Genomic DNA, 17,535 nt, shown 5'->3' on the forward strand with positions numbered 1-17,535 from the left:
GTCGAGCCGATACAGTGTACACGTTCGTTCCTTACAGAGACAAGAGAACGCTTCCCGAGGCTCAAGTGACAGTGTCTGTTAGGATCAGCGTCGTACGTAGTTTATTATTGGGGACTGGTTGAACTGCATTTGAACAGATTATGTAACCGGGAAATGAAAAAAAAATCCCTGAACTGAAAACTGAATCTTTTTCATTTTACTGCAAGCGTGATGAGGAGTGTAATCCGATGAGTTCGATCGCCATCTTGCGGAAAATGCCGACACCGATGTTGTAGAGGATTTTAAAAACTGACAGGTGCAGTTATTCACGATTGCTTCGTTCGCCATCTACCGGGGTTTACTGTCACTACTGAGTCCCAAACGAAACAATGTTGACCTAGTTTTGATAGAATTTGGATAGGTCGCGAGCCAAGTGTAGATCGAGCTAGTTTTCGGATAGACTGATGGACCTGACCACAGGCACTTGAATATGGGCTTTGATAATGGATAAATATTTGATAATTTACCAGCGATACGTTAATCCTACTTTAATAGATCGCCATGTTTTATAATAAATTTACCCATGATGCAACGCGCGCCAGTCGTTTAGCTATACTATACAGAAAGGCTGGAAACGATCCTATCTCCGTAATGCTTAAATCTACCCGCAGTTATCGGGACAGATGACGTCACAGCAATCCCGAAGAGGCATCGCGAATTTTCAAAAATCAATTTTGCTGCCATTTAAAATCTTTAATGGAGCTAAAACAGTGTCAATGTTTCCAAAAAAATCATCTACAATTGAAATTATGGGCGCTCCTATATTTCAGGATTAAAATTGACACTAAGGACGTACTTCGGCAATCATCGGCAGTGTTCGGCTGTCCCGATAACTGCGGGTAGATTTAAGCATTACGGAGATAGGATCGTTTCCAGCCTTTCTGTATAGTATAGCTAAACGACCGGCGCGCGTTGCATCATGGGTAAATTTATTATAAAACATGGCGATCTATTAAAGTAGGATTAACGTATCGCTGGTAAATTATCAAATATTTATCCATTATCAAAGCCCATATTCAAGTGCCTGTGACCTGACCCCCGTTAGAAGTAGAACAGATTGGTTGGTGTTTTGGTGCGATGTGCAGTAAAGAACACAATGTTGTCTCTTGGAACGGAGTGCTAAAACAATGGGCAGCAAATCGAGATGAATTACAGAAAACATCATCGATTTAGAAATATTCAATACGACATTTATTTTAACTCTATTTACAAAAAACAGCTATTCATATTGAAAATTCGATCAAGACAATGCAGTATATATATAATACAAATAATATACGACAAACCAGCGGGGAAGCAACTTTACAATGTAACTCAATATTCAATACAGATGTTAAAAGTCGCGATTAAAAATGTCTCTATCTGATTAAAACACCAACATTTGGGAAATTACAGTAGGAACCAGTTCTACAAAGCAGATATGACGATAAGTTACTTAATAACCACTTTCTCGTTCTCAATAACTTCAACGATTCAGTAAAATTATGATTAATTACTAATGGTGCCTTCTTATTCTCGATGACTTCAACTATTCAGTAAAATTATAATAAGTTATCAATAACTTCGATAATATGATTTGATTATAATGGAGCTCCATGGAACTGGAGAACCTCTGTCAATTCTCTGATCTTAGGGATCTTCCCTGCTCTCCCTCTCTGCAACTTCTCCCCTCTTACCGATGACAGTAAACATTATTATACCCTGTTAACTATAAAAGAAGTATCATCACTCTGTGAGGACCAGTGCGTGACCCTTACGGAGATAAATCAAGGCGTGGTTCATACTAAAAAGCTGATAAACCATCACTAATTTCAGGATGAGATCCCGGGTTTCTGGACTCCCTTCGGTTTCGATAAAACCCGAACGTTATGTTCTACGTCGTTTCAGTTTGAGTTCAGTTGAAAGTTTTTGATGAATTATTTTACATATATATCACACACACACACGATAAATACTAAATACAAATCACAATTAATTTATTTCACAAACTGTAATCAAAACCCGTCATCTCTACATACACATTGTCCTAGTCCGGACTTCCATACAATCTGATTGGTCCATTACACGAGCTATCTCTGCAAATTGACCAATGAGAACAGAGAACACATAAATGATGTCGGTCCATTTAAATATGGACCCAAACAGCACATATTCATAACCGGTATCACTGGACCTCATTGGGCCTGCCCCTTACCACACAATCTTTAGATAAGTAAACTTCAAAAAGTCTCTTAGTTCTTTACCAAATTTCCGTCTGTGGGTCCAGTTCCACAGTTCTCGGTTAACTCCGTTTCACTCAGAGTTCAACGATATTCAAAAATGAACTGAGAGATTTCGACTCTGAATTAACTCTTACTCAAAACTGTGGAAATGGGTCCTGAGTTGAGAGTAAACTCTAACTCAGAACTGTGGAACTGTGCCGATCGCGGACCTGGAATGGTTAATTCATTAACTTCCTCATCTACGAAGAAACATAACATATCGACAATGTTCGAAGGTGATCAAAGTCAAATGTCTGTCTGATTTTCACCTAGGAACCAGTCTTCCTCCTCGGCTAACGGTGGTTCACTGAGGTCACTCAGAGGTCGAGGAGGTCGCACTTTTTTATGGTGTTTAAGTGAACCGTTTTGCACAAGTCCAGATTTAGAAGCGGGTTTCGGGTTGCCTTTATAACGTGGTTTTGTAGACCCGAAACTTGGTGGTTGGTTATGCAATAGATTAGTAACGGCTTCCATTTCTTTTTTAGACTTCATCCGTCTTTTCGTATACCTGAAAATATCGAAGAAAACAGCTCTCTTATTTCTAAGAACTTGCGAATTTAAGTGGATTTTATTTTTTTTTTCCGCCTAATCCTGCAGCCACACTTACTGGTCCGATCGCGCCTTGTGTACGAAAAATCCGATCAGGATAAGTAGCGCAATAAACAGTAAAATGCACAGAGTTCCGCCGATGATGAAATGCACTGCAACAAAAATGAAGAAAAATCAGGATTCGAACATAGATACAATACATCAAACGCGTCATATACACAACGTCCTGCAGATTATGAAATCTACTAAAACAAATGTTGGAAATAAATCAGGACTCGAACCCATATTAACTTACAGTTAGCGTTTTGGTTTTCTCTGAATCTTCTAGCTTTTGCAGCCGACAGGTTATAATCGACTTCCGGTTGATTTATTGGTTCTTTACGAGTAACGTCATCTTTCTCGTCGAACGGAACGTCGTTGACGCAGGCCTCCGACGAGTGACGACCCAGCGTACCGTTAGTCGTGTGTAGTTCCGGGCAAGGTAAACATTTATCGCTGGCCACACCCGGCTGATAGGTATCTACTGGGCACGGTGTACACACCAGTGTCATCATCTCAAAATAGTATCCGCGCTTACAGGGAACTGAAAATAGTGAAAAAATCATGATTACTGATGAACAAATACGTCGATTTTGTAGTTTGAATATTCATTGATTTTGACGTTTGGCCCTTGCCAGGTGGACAAGGATATTTCCAATAATAGCTGCCATTACAACTGTAAAGGTATCCATGATAATTGCTAAGAAAGTCTGGTGTCCACTGAAGTTGACACTTAGTATATAGTTTTCACGATAGATGGCGTCAGGTATATGTGCTCATAAATTGAAGCTTTTGAACCATTCCGCGATAACCTAATGTCCACATCTGAAGAAAAATTTTGTTCTCAAATATGGCCCCGAGACCACCCCCCCCCCTAAATCCACCCTGGTTAATAATAACAGATATTGACAATTTGATGAAAATAATTTCAAGTCCAAGTAATGAATTATTTTTTCAAAAATATGACAATCTAAATCTATTGAACTCACTGCAGCCGCTCATGGTCATTTCGTAACCGGATTTACACGTGGTTTGAGCTTTGTTGATTTTACTGCCCCACGGGAATAGAGCCGTCGGTCGGTTATTCATGAATAACATCGTCCCGTAATGAGCTCCTTTTAACATTCTATCCATATCTTCATTCATCGCTTGTTTCAATGACGCCGGTGACTGTTTATCACTGAAATATCGGACATGGGAAATTTCATTCTCATGAAAGCTATAGAAACTGGGCTTGAGCTGTGAAAGTGAGTCTAGAACTGTGAGACCCGAGTCCAGGATTGTGCAGCTGGATTCAGAAATGTGGAACTTGGCATAGAACTGTGGAACTGAGGCTAGAAAAATGGAACTGAGTCCACTGACTACGGAACGGGTTCAGAACTGTGGAACTGAGTACAAGGTGTAGAGAGCTGTTTCTCTGAAATCAAAACTGTGGAACTGGGTCCAGAACTGTTGAACTGTGTCTAGTACAATGTGGAACTGAATCCTGAAGTGTGGAAATAAGTTCTGAACTGTAGAACTCAATCCAGAACTGTGTTACTGAGTCCTGTACTGTGCTATCTTTATAGTACGTAGTGTATTGTGATTTGTTTACCTGGTGGCGACAAGTTCTGAACTGTGGAACTCAATCCAGAACTGTGTTACTGAGTCCTGTACTGTGCTATCTTTATAGTACGTAGTGTATTGTGATTTGTTTACCTGGTGGCGACAACGTAAAAATGCATTTTCGCATCTTTTCCCTTCTCCGAAGATAACGAACGCTTTTTGCGCACATCATCCAAGCACTCCATCTCGTGAACGACCACTGTGACGTCAGGGTGTAACTGGGCAGTTTTCATAAATACAGACAGCAAGAAATAGCGCGTCTTTCGGCGGAAGTCCTTTACATCAGACGGGTCGCTACAGTTCACCAACATATTACGAAAGTATAGGTATCCTCTGACCAGGGCTCCACGACCGCTATCAGTCCCTGCAAAATAATAACATGTACATATTTATCTACATTGAGGTGGAGAGTTGTGAAGAAAACGTGTTATACTGGTCTTTAATTGATAAACATGAATGAAAACAGTTAATCTGTAGGTTAACTAGATTTTATCTGAAATAGTATCTTCATCGGGTAGGACATCAAGCTATCAAGTATCTTCATCGGGTAGGCCAGATACCGTACATACATTACATACGTACATTAGTAACGAAAGCTCGTACTTCAAATAGATTTTGTAAACTTGCAAAATGCTATTTGTTTTTACTTTATATGCTTTACGTATATACCTCAACAGTATTGTATAGGCATAAAGAGGACCTTCGTCCACCGGTTTGGTCAGGTTTGACTGTCAAAAGTTGACTCCTGATTTATAAGTCTACCGAGTAAACTCTTAACTGACGGCCGTGCAACTAGCTCCCGGTTCTCATATAGCTATGAATACATTTTTCCAATTTAAGAGAAGATGTGGTGCGTAGGGCTAGATATACTTCGATATACTTTTTTCTTATTCACAAAATATATTTAACAACATGTGACGATGCCACGCGTTGCGGGGCGTCAATAATTTCTTACTCTCACGGCTCGGCGCTCAGTGGAGGGGGTCGTTTCTCTGCAAGTAAACCGCAAATACCAGTCCTACTCAACCGCCAACAAAAAGACGGCATATTTCTACGATCATTTAAAATCTCTACGGTTATAAACTCGACATGTTTTGAATTCAACACCTCTAGTGTGTTATCGTGTGGTCTATTTATAGCGATAAGGCAATGACATTATTTCGTCGTTTAAATATTAAACGACCATTTTTTTTTATTTCAATACATATCGATATAAATCTCCTTGTCGACAGTGCGAATTACTGTGACCTAGTAATTGCTCTCATAGCCAGGGTTGTTTTATATTTACCGAGTTGGGTTTTATCTTTGTTAAAAGTTGTCTCTGTATTGCAGGCGGGCGCGCATTTTATATCTAATAGTACGCGAGGTGTCCGACATATTAAAACATATAAGAACAGCCTATAGCAACGCATTATTTACGACAGTAGGCTGGCTAACTGATCTCATTAACTTATGAATTTAATTTAGGTAAGTTAAACATTGATAACTATTTCCTAATGAGATTCATACAGAAAATCATGATTTAAATTCGATGATTTATGTTTTCGTCGTTTGAATATGAGTGACTATTGAATGCACAGTGAGTTTAGTAGAGGTGTTTACTCGTGAACTTGTTAATAAATATTCTGTTAGTATGCGTTGTATATATTCAACACAATCAAATATATATGCTGTATATTCAATACCGTTTTTGTCAACCATTACCGAAATCATAATGCAGTATCAAGCTATATTACATATTTCAAGGTTTCCAAATGTTTTTACACCATTTTCATTCATTCATAAGCGAAAAAAACGACGGACTTAAAACGTCTCACTGTCCGGGGTAAAACCATCACGCTGCACTCACTGTAAGGCATTATCATACTGATGCAAACGGGCACCTGCCACATGCTTCATTGCTGACAACGACAGCGAGAATGAAAATAATCAATTCTAATGACAACAGGTAAACTGGTAGCGTGTGTCGGCAGTGCGCAGGCGCAGTACGCGGGAGCTGTAACAGCCGGTATAACGTCATGGTAATAATACACGAAGAATATTGACGCGCATAAAATGGCGGCAGTTGTAGCTACGTGATACAACAGTCCGTATACAGCGTTTTGTTTAAAATATGGATGTAACGTTACAAAGTACAGCGTTACGAGTTTGAGATTAGAATAGAATTTGGATGTAGATATTAACAGTATAGGTAAGATAGAATGCATTGTATATTCATGATGGCGAATCGTTCGACAAAATGCTGACAATTTATACTGCTGGAATGAATCACCATATAAAACGAACGATATCGTATTGCGTATTATGCGTTTTATAGTAGAATCGCCCATTGCGGTCGTTTATTCACTGACGAAATACCATAATTTCACCAGAATTTCATGATAAATCTAGATTCCAAATCACAATATTTCTATTCAACTAGACGTAAATGTCGTTCCACACATACATATGCCAGAGAAGGATATTTTACGTATTTTATGCACAAAGCGAATGGTTGAAAATGTTGAAATGCGTGTCGAAATCTCGATATTTTTAGAGGTTCCTGTTTTTCGAAATGCAATGACCTATGAGATCATAATAATTGGCTATAGTTCGTCGCACACGAAAAAAAATAAAACAATGCCAGAGAAACGATCTTGCATACATTGTGAACGCTTAAAAATTGCGTTGATTCTATATCGATAGTTTTATTAATGAAATGCATAATATTTTGGACGTTCTTTTTTGTTGTTTCTTTTTCTGTGTGATATGATCTGTATCGGATATTTATAGTATATTATGTGTATATGAACAATAGGGTGTTGCCGGATAAACCAACAGCTCGCAGAACTATACACTGAACATTCGTATCATAAATATCAATAAGTTACTATCAATCAAATGTTTGTTTGATACCATTTTATGTCTGACAAAAAAAGTGTGTGAAATATGAATTCATTTCAAGATAAACTACAATGTATTATCAATTCAATATGTCATGAAAATGTAGGTTAGATTTTCATTACAGATCTATCAGATTCTTAAATATACATCTAAAATCTAGGCCCCTCTTTTTGATAAAAGAGTTCATATACGGTAAAATCGTACAGTTAGACTTATATGAAATCATATTCCGCAAATTCCAAATTATATATGAGTTCCAAAAAACTGTATTAACGAACACTGTTTTGAGAGACCTTGTAGTGTGTATGTATATATGTATGCTGTGAGAAGTAGAGTGCACGGTGTCTACAACATGCATTGAATTCATCCAGATGTTCAATCGATATATGAATAATTCCAATATATGATAAAGAACTAAAACCCATGATGCAGTCATACCAGGTTCCAGGACCAGGACTCCAGTTGTTGACCCAGATCTGGACTAGTTGTAATATGACTGGGCAAGAGTTTTATATCATAAACTTGTCAAACCTAACCGAGGAGAAGTCATCGGTCACGTGGAACTGGACAAATCTACTTAGAATGTCGGGTCTAATTTAAGCCGAATACTGTTAATCAAACACCGTCCACATAATCTCTACTCGTTAATTTTCACCCGTCTTTCATTTCTATTTTATAGATACACGGATACACGGTTAAGATGTACCAGAAGCGAGGCCAGGGAGCTAGTCAGCAGGACCGGGCATCAGCGGGTTCGGGGTCGTCTCGAGGTTCTCGAGGGGCTGAGAACGGTCGAGTGAGTTTCGCACCTCAACCCGGACCGCAGGAAAACTACGCCTATCAACCGGATACGCGTCCATTGTCGCTGGACGACCACCGGTTACCCCCGGACGCGCGAGGGCAGATGCCGCTTAGATTCAACCCGAACTCGACGCGGTCTCCACGTCAACCACAGAATGTCCTCCAACTAGAACCGATCGAGTACAAGCCGCCGAGAGCAGCCGAACCGTCACGAGCAGTTGAGCCGGTGCGAGCCGTTCAATACGCCCCTTCAGGCGCTCCCAGGCGAAACGACGGTTACGACAACCCGTCCTACAAACCCCCGGATTCAACTGTCATTGAACCCTACGCTGGCACGCGACCAACTCGACACTCAGAAGCCATACTGTGGCCGAGTAAATACAGCTATGGAAACTACGCAACAACATCGCCTACCGTCGTAGAACAGAAGCGCCCTCATCGGCGAATACCCAGAGTTAAAATGGTGATCGGACTCGGAGCGATACAAGTAACGATTGGTTTAATTGCATTTTTGGCGAACATTATCAGCATCGCTAGTGAATCGATCGATTTAATCTATTCCGGGTTCTGGGTCGGGTTCTCACTCGTACTCGCCGGTGCGTTCGGTATAGCGGCCGGTAAAAGCAAATCGTTTCGGCTATGCGTTAGCACAATGATCCTGTCTATAATGACAGCGTGTGTCTGTGTGGGAGGCATCACTCTGATGCTGGTCGTTATCTATCTGGGCGAGATGGTCAACGATCGTCGTGTTACCACGTACGGTTATATCAGAACTTTGAGTTTTATTTTCGGGATGGGAATCGTGGCGTCTGTGGCCGAGACTTTTTTCTGTGGGCCGTGTTGTTACAAGTAACAGTCACAAACACTGCTGTATGTATTCTATAAGACACTTTCCCCAAGTCACAAACAACGAAACAACTTGAGCGTTCAGATACAATTTGGAAGCGATTGTAGGAATGAAACTGACCAATAATTTTCAAAGTTACAAAGTGCATGGAAGAAATACGAGGAATGAGAAAGGTGGAAATATCCTGATACAGTGGTGTAAAGAGAGGGAGGATAGAGAATATGATTTAGAGAAAGACAGAGGGGATACAGAATAAAAGAGAGGGAGAGGTGAGAGGGAGGAGAGAAAAAATACGATGAGGAGGGTGGAAGGAGAGAGAAGAGAAAAAGAGGGACACTTAATGGAAAAGAACTTTTAGAATGATTGTAATGTAGATATTTTAAGATGTTTGATAGTTTACTCTCGATTGACGCTTAGAGAATTGTATTTAGTTATTTTGCTTTATCTTATTTTCAGCCAATGAAATGATGAATTTAGTCCAATCCTTCGTTTAAATAACTTATTCCCCTATATTATTTTTATCATTATTAATATCCTATTTTGTATTCACAAGTATTTTAACTCAGTACCCTCCTCCCTTGCGTGAGGCGCAATGAAACTCAACAATATTGAGAAACTTATAAATACCGGGAGTTCGTTATTTTCATTATATATATTGTATATACTATGTTGTGTATTGGAAAAAAACGCCCGAAAGGCATCTAAATAATGTATTAACGATATCATACATATCTATATCTTATATCATTATATATTATTTTGTCATATATTATTAGAATGTTTTTGTATACGTTGTAAACCGGTCCAGATTATAATGCAAGTATCAATCTGCTTCGTCTCCCCCTGCCGAACCACTCTTTCCAACATCTGTAGTCGTAAATGTCGGAAGGATGGTTCCAGGCTGAAGGGGTGGTTCCGAACTGATGGGGTGGTTCCAGGCTGTTGATTGATATCTATGATTCAATAGTATTCATCCGTTTTGAAGTGTTATTAGAAAAATCCATCCGGAAAAGGGGGAAAGTATAGAAAAAGTATAAACATGTATTGTCCATTTTAAAGACTCCATCCTAGCAGCAACAGCAGCAGCAGTCGCAGCCGCAGCCACGGCAGCAGCTGCACATATATTATATATGATGTATTGTTATGAATCAAATGTAAGATGTTATTGTTTTTAGTAAAACCGTCCTTGAAAACAAAATACATTCCTAGTCTACGTTGAATAAAAATCAATATTTTACAAGTCAGATAAAAGTATATGAACATACACCGGTACGGCAGTTGTTTTTGTAGGCATATCACAGTCAGCTGAATAAATGAATGAATTAACTTCGTATTATTGTTATCTCGATTTTCATATGAGTCAGTCATAAATTATAATACATGTAATATCAAGATGGTAGTACAATGAAAGTAAATCGAATGATTATAAGAAACTTATTGATGATGAGTTTAATGTATGTAAATTGCCTCGCTTTGTGAAAGGAACTTATTCATCTTCCAGAAAAAAAATACTCTTTTCGACGCTTCAGTGCAAATATATGATTTTTAATATTTCTTGAGATAAACCTTTTCCAAAAATGTTGGAATTTATTTTTGAGTTTGACGAACTGATGAAAATAAAATATAATGATAAATGATGGCCGTTGACTGTGTGGTTCTATGTGACTAAAATGTACAAATCTTAAATCGTATGGCTGTTCCGCTTCTAAGATGATGATAGTGTAGGTACTTGTTTGAGGCTTGAAAGGTTTGACAATATTGCAACGACAGGGTCCAGTTGCGCAGTGGTTTGGATCTAGGATAAGTCTAAGACCAACTTCTAGCCAAATCTAACGACTTAAGGCTGGTCTTAAAAGATATAAGGCCACTTTTGGACTCAGGTAACGACTGTGCAACACGACGCAGGATTCAACATTCAAACGTAACGGTTCGTGAGGAATCTACTTACTAATACACTGAGGAGATCGTTTTTCCGGGGTCCACTTTCCGCCGACACATTTCAGGAATTCGGGCACGTCGTCAGACGGTAAGAACTCGTATTCCGGTTGACAGCTCGGTTTACAAGTGGTAAACGCGTGTTGAGCGAAACAGGTCATTATAGTCGATTCGTGCTGTTTAAACCGTCGACAGCCATCGATAGACCGCGCTTAAAAACACATCAAAATTACAGTCAGCACCATCATGTGTGTTTGTTACTTTTACTTAAAATGTCCAAAAGGCTTTGGAATTGAAAACGTAATTGAGCTATCAACATATATATATTAGTTAGTTAGAATCGAAAAATGAATTACTGACTGATGAATTATGACAAACGATAGATTGCATAAATCTATAAATCTAACATCGATGAAATGTTAGATTTTTCATTGTTTAGAATATAAACAAGATATTTCACCAATATTGTGGAATTTTTAGATTCAACAGAGTTGCTCTTTTCAATCATGCCCAGGCCATTCTGTTCAATCATACTATTATTACCTTTCATGAAGAACGGATTTTCAGTAATGAATCTCACATGTGATACTAATCTCGATACAGACGTTCCTCTTGTCACTAATTTCCCTTCCTTCGAATGTGGAATCTGTTTTATGAATCTGTTATAATACAAATCGACGCTCGATTCTAAGATTTCTAAATGTGCATGCATATACACCAAGTATTTACTAGTAATACATTGTAATATTTTGGTACCTTGGCACCATCAGCCAACCAGTGGCTGAATTAACATAAAGATTTCGAACATGTCCCCACGATTACTCAATTTGAATCGAAATTCTACACTCAGCAGATGAGTTATTCCACTAATTGAAAGTTTTGATTCTGATATCATTTTCAGTCCGATAATCTGCATACGATTAATGTTCACAATGTTTTTAATAAAAGCCCGACTGACAACTGATGACTTACCCAGATCTGTAATCCGTAGCGTATATATTCGTCTGATCGAGAGCGAGGGTTGTAAATTCAGCTCGCCGATCTGTGGCGATTATTTTCCGCGTGTTCGTTTTTAGATCGATTCCTTCTATTTTGCCCCCGTCACACCAATACAACGTGTTCTCTATACAAATACATTCAGAACGAGGTGTCTAGGCTAAAAAAATGATACCTTGTTTCTCCGCTCTGCTGAGCTTAAAAGTTGACCCGGCCGGCCGCCTATCTACCCTATACATAACTTTTCTTAAAAATCGTGATCAATTTTACCATAACAGACCCGGCCGCCATAGAAATGAACTATTTTACAAATTTTATCATATTTCACAAAAATGAACCGGCCGCTGCGGAGAAACGAGGTATAATTTTTGTTTAGCCTTAAAGAAATTAAGTTCGAATTCAGTAAATCTAAGATTTACGATACAGTGTTCAGGATGCACTAGTATAACTTACTGGCGTAAGAGACGACCATACCGCGCGGTCGATGTAGGTCAGCTGACACGACCACTTCCTGTGAGTTTTCGCCCAGTTTCACGCGCATCATACGAGACTGATTTCCCCATTCGGTCCAATACAGATATCTATACAAGAGCAATAGAACGAAAAGCAAACGGGTTCAGATCCAAAATCCATGGAATTAAGTTCAAGTCTAAGATCCGGCGTAGAAATGAAGAGAGCAAATAAAGTGAGAATTGTTGGAAGAATTGTTTCGTTGTTTACTGCAAAGATATGAACTCATTTTAAGTAGAAGATAAACAGAGAAGGACAAGATCTAAAATGGTTTCAAAGAAATGAAGAGCTGAGTGAGGACTTATATTAATGTCAATATAGAATAAGAAAGAGTCCAAAATATTTCCTTGAGGTAATATTTATTCGATGTTTCAACTATATCCCTATGTAACAATATCATTAGATATGCAGGATGTTTTCATCAACGATTACTATTTAACTGGTGGAGTTGGTTTAGAACGGGTTTACTGAAACCTACCTCTCCACGTGGTTAATAACTAATGCGTAGGGTAAATCTATAGTTTCTATGTACAACCCGATCTCATCATGTCTAATATCATAAAGCATCACAGCTTGATCTTCTTCAGTCGTGTAGTAGATCAACTGATCTACAGGATCTACGACCATGTCTAGAACTGTCGCATCTGAAAATATATCCAGGTCGCACTACGTCATCCTACCATCGGTGAACGCTATATCATCATATACCATGCTGAGCACTTCAGCATAATGTCAACATCATAGATAATTAAGCAATAAATGGATCGTAGAAAAGACCATTTTCGGTATTTCTTGCAGCAGAGCGAGCCATTACAATGAGTACAGGGATTGCACTTATAGTGCCGTTTTGGCATCTTGGAGCCTCAGCCTCATGGAGCTTCTTGGGGCCTTTCTTGGAATCTAACGGCGCTCAGGGCATTGCACGCTTATTGTCTTCCTTTTCCGATATCAAGGAAGAATATTTCGGAGTATCACTTACTTTTCCCCGTTTTCTTCAAAGTTTTCGGGTCGGTACCATCGTATTTAGCAGTAACGAATGTCCCATTCTCATTGTCGACCCAGTAGATTCTGTTCGTAACGCTGTCGTAATCCATAGGGCCGGGTCTAGCAAGCAGAGCCTCCGGTACAATGTCGATACAGTAGATTTTGTCCGTTAACAAGTGTAGCAAGCACACATCTCCTCCCGGGGAGCCGTCGCGACTTTTCACAGTGAAAAGTAAATGGTTTCCTTTCGTCTTTAGAACTGAACAAATAGAAAATAATTGCTTCCGAAAAGTTGATAAACACAACGTTCGTAGAAATAGAGTTAGGATTTGCTTCTATTCGGTTTCCGAATGATTCTAGCTTTATGAACCATACGTATACAAACTTGACAACGTATATGAAACTCCTGATCATAAACTGATCTGGGTTACCCGCACCGCTACTAAGGCAATCGAAGATTCCACGTATGGCAGGCGAAGATCCACAAGGTTTGCTAGTAGATAGTTAATCGTTCGCGTTCGATTTGTTCTACATTTCAACTAAAACTGAGTGAACTTTTTTCTTAAATGAATCATTTATCAATGAAATCTATACCGATTTCTGAGTATAAAAATGAATTAATTGTATATTTCGGTGGGTGCTGTGATAATATATGGATACGGGATTCTAAAATTCAGTTCAAAGTTCATTTAAATGAACTAATTTTGACAACGTAAGACCCATTGGCTTGTCGCGCCATCTGGTGGAATAGCTGGTGGTGCGGGTTTTCCTGGTGTTATTGGTTGCATCTTGAAGATGTCCCCCAATTCAAGAGTAAAAGGTGCTGCATGTAAGGTAAACTATCGCTGTAATGTATGTTAATGATGTTCACCTCTTTTGCGACATGTTTTCTGATCTGCTTGCATGATCATACCGTCCGGGCATGCGCACTGCATACTAGACTGCGACTGTGGTATGCAAATATGACTGCATTTAGAATTCTGTAAACATGGTCCTTTGCCTAAAAAACCGTTAGAAACTTATCAAAGAGTCGAATTTCTCTAAAACTCTACAAGATATCACTTGTCATGCGCTCTTACCACTAACGCTTATACGCGAGAATTTGGCTCTGTGCCAATACGAAGCGACACCTGACGGTATACCCAATGAACTACTAAATTCTTTAATTTCTTTCATCACTAGTTTCCCGATGTCTAATTCGGGAATCTTTGGTATTTTCGACTTTTTAACTTTTGTTGCGTCTTCATCTACCTGACCTAGATCAGCAGACTCAGCAGTTTCAGTTCGATTCAAGGTCGTTGAGTTGGAACTGTTTGGCAGTGTGGTTGCACTATCAGTACGGTTTGAGTCATTAGTTACAGGAGTTGGCGTAGGAGGCGCTGTTGTCGTTGTAGTAGTAGTTGTAGCAGGTGTAGGTGTTGTAGTGGTGGTAGCTGCTGCGACAGGTACCGCATCTGGTATATCCATCGGTAAATCGACTTTCACTATTGTCCTGAATACGGAATGAAGAAAACATATGAAAAGATACCATGAAATGACAATTTCTCCCAGTATTACTTGCGTATCAGGGAAATTGACTTTGTGTGTAACTTATGTATATATAACCTAATTGATCTATGAACAATATTGTCAATGTAAAACTTATCACAATTTGCGAGAGCAATGCAATATAAAGTGTAATGATATTGACAAACTTATTCAACCAGGAAATATGCTGTTATGCCATCTCATAAAATACTCCTTCCATAGAAACAGAGTTCAGAAAAGGCTCTCAGTTCCGCAAAATGCTTTAATATTGGGAGACATTGTGGCTAGGAATCAAGCGTTCTTTGGTCTACGGTGTGTGGTTAGTGTGCTCGGCTGCCATGCCGGATGAATCAGGTTCGGATCCTGCTAATGTTAGAGTTGCAGCTATGGATGAGCAAGGGTTAGGACTAACTTTTTTCACCCACAGTGGCAGGGGTTTATCAGTCCATTTAACCAGTAAATGTTGATATTTCTACATGGATAATCAGTTGGAGGAGTCATACATTCTATGGTTTACCAGATTTTCTACTATGATGTAGCAGTAATAGATACCTCCATAATGACATCCACGACACAAAGTAGATGGACAACTGGGGAAGTATACTATACCATCCAACACAGATATCCTTCACGAGTCAAAAGATCTGACTGTGTCATCCAACTCATATCACTCTCTCAAATCCCCACGGTCCTTAAAAATCAACCGAAACATATACTGTATTTCAATCTTACCTTCGTAAATGTTCGGCAAAATAAAGTGTGTTTTCGATAAGAGCCAAGCCGTACGGTTGAGCATCAGAATTACGGTATAGAATCAATCTCTGTTTACTGGCAATATCATAGGACTCGATTTTACTCAGTTTTCTGTCGCACCAGTAAAGAGTTTCACCTTCGTACCAGAAATAGAATTGTCATTTGAGAATCAGCCTTGAACGGTAGTTAAATATAGCAGGTGCGATTTGAGAAACATCTCCGAATGGTTGATACAGGTAACAGCTTATGAGATGTAGAAAATATCACGAAAACTAAGATAAAGGAGTTTCTACAAGAAGGTCGTTAATCCCACATGATAGTCAAAATCTTCGTATCAAGATTGGGGATGATTTAAATGAAATATATTCGAATTACGGATTCGATGTGGTTGTATGACTGGGAAGAAGGTAGACAGCATTTTTTATGAATAATACATTCATAGACAGACGCAAGACGGATATACATTAATGATACAATAGTTTTTGTGTATCTCTTCTCATATCTAAGAAACATTTAATTAAGAATGCATTTAGGATTATGGTTCTTATGGGAATGTTTCTTTCGTCGACAAATTGGATGGATTTAAAAATCATTCTCTAACGACTCTATCAGTCATAATTAATGCTGACGTCGCTGCTGCTGCTGCTGCTGCTGCTGCTGCTGCTGCTGCTGCTGCTGCTGCTGCTGCTGCTGCTGCTGCTGCTGCTGCTGCTGCTGCTGCTGCTGCTGCTGCTGCTGCTGCTGCTGCTGCTGCTGCTGCTGCTGCTGCTGCTGCTGCTGCTGCTGCTGCTGCTGCTGTTAAATAATTCATTTACGTACTTACCACTGTGGTCTAGAGCGACCCCTGACGGTTCTGAGATCTGTGTTTTGATGATTGCCTCAGCCACACCTCCTGACATAGATGATGTCATGATACGTGGTGAGTCGCCTCTTTCAACCCAGTACATCCGTCTGTTAGAAGGAGAAAAAATGGTTGAAATATCAACGAAATCAAGAAAATGCTCTACGATAAAACACTCGCCCTAAATAATTAGTAGCTTGGAGGCTGTAGCTTAATCTAGATAATCTAAATTTAAGTCCAAAAAATGTTTACTATATCTTAAGACTTGTCTTTTTTTAGATGGGATGAAGACAGTGGTCGTAACTAATTTTCTATCATCTTCGCGTCCCCGCAGACCGATGCAGGTACTCATCTTATTTTCTTAGCCAAGTAAGGGGTTTTAATGTTCCTTGTTTTGCAATGTTTATTTGAAGTGGGGATTATTGGCCCCAATTCATTTTAGATGGAATGAAGACAGTGGTCGTAATTTATTTTCTACCATCTTCGCATCTCCGCAGACCGATCGATGCAGGTACTCACTTTATTTTCTCAGCCAAGTAAGGGGCTTTAAGGTTCCTTGTTTTGCAATGTTTATTTAAAATAGGGATTATTGGCCCCAATTCATTTTAGATAGGATGAAGACAGTGGTCGTAATTTGTTTTCTTCCATCTTCGCATCCCTGCAGACCGATGCAGGTACTCATCTTATTTTTTCAGCCAAGTTAGGGGTTTTAAGGTTCCTTGTTTTGTAATGTTTATTTGAAATAGGGATTATTGGCCCCAATTCATTTGATTGTTTCTGTTTCGATTGGAAGCCTATTCGGTGTTGCTTTCTCTTACCCTGAACTGGGAGATAGCACTATCGCTTGAGGTCTATCGACATCTCTATGGAATATAGTACGATGCAGTTTAGATGTTAGTTGTATCGAACCTATCACTCGTTCACCACTGTCTGTGTAGTACAACATTCTAGAATCTCCATCGACG

The 17,535-nt window shown here is 39.2% G+C and overlaps 2 protein-coding genes across 3 annotated transcripts; one reads left to right on the forward strand and one right to left on the reverse strand.

Annotated features, from left to right (window-relative positions):
- Positions 1-1,286: 1,286 nt before the first annotated feature.
- Positions 1,287-16,640, reverse strand: LOC141910536 (uncharacterized). The gene is made up of 15 exons (XM_074801228.1): positions 16,553-16,640; positions 15,709-15,865; positions 14,529-14,941; positions 14,321-14,449; positions 13,445-13,708; positions 12,944-13,109; positions 12,409-12,536; positions 11,932-12,082; positions 11,503-11,618; positions 10,973-11,170; positions 4,587-4,857; positions 3,878-4,068; positions 3,145-3,432; positions 2,908-3,001; positions 1,287-2,808 (listed from the first exon to the last, which is right to left on the reverse strand). Exons 1-15 carry the CDS (start codon positions 16,638-16,640, stop codon positions 2,547-2,549), a joined length of 2,916 nt encoding a protein of 971 aa, XP_074657329.1. The 3' UTR covers positions 1,287-2,546.
- LOC141911303 (uncharacterized) lies at positions 5,803-9,244 on the forward strand. Of its 2 annotated transcripts, none has more exons than XM_074802296.1 (2): positions 5,803-5,960; positions 8,056-9,244. In XM_074802296.1, exon 2 carries the CDS (start codon positions 8,077-8,079, stop codon positions 9,028-9,030), a length of 954 nt encoding a protein of 317 aa, XP_074658397.1. In that variant the 5' UTR covers positions 5,803-5,960; positions 8,056-8,076; the 3' UTR covers positions 9,031-9,244. The 2 variants fall into 2 exon arrangements, with proteins under 2 accessions (XP_074658397.1, XP_074658398.1); XM_074802297.1 differs by lacking the exon at positions 5,803-5,960 and adding an exon at positions 6,509-6,684.
- Positions 16,641-17,535: the final 895 nt, after the last annotated feature.

The sequence above is a fragment of the Tubulanus polymorphus genome, chromosome 9, assembly GCF_964204645.1.
Source record: "Tubulanus polymorphus chromosome 9, tnTubPoly1.2, whole genome shotgun sequence".
Lineage (NCBI taxonomy): Eukaryota > Metazoa > Nemertea > Palaeonemertea > Tubulaniformes > Tubulanidae > Tubulanus > Tubulanus polymorphus.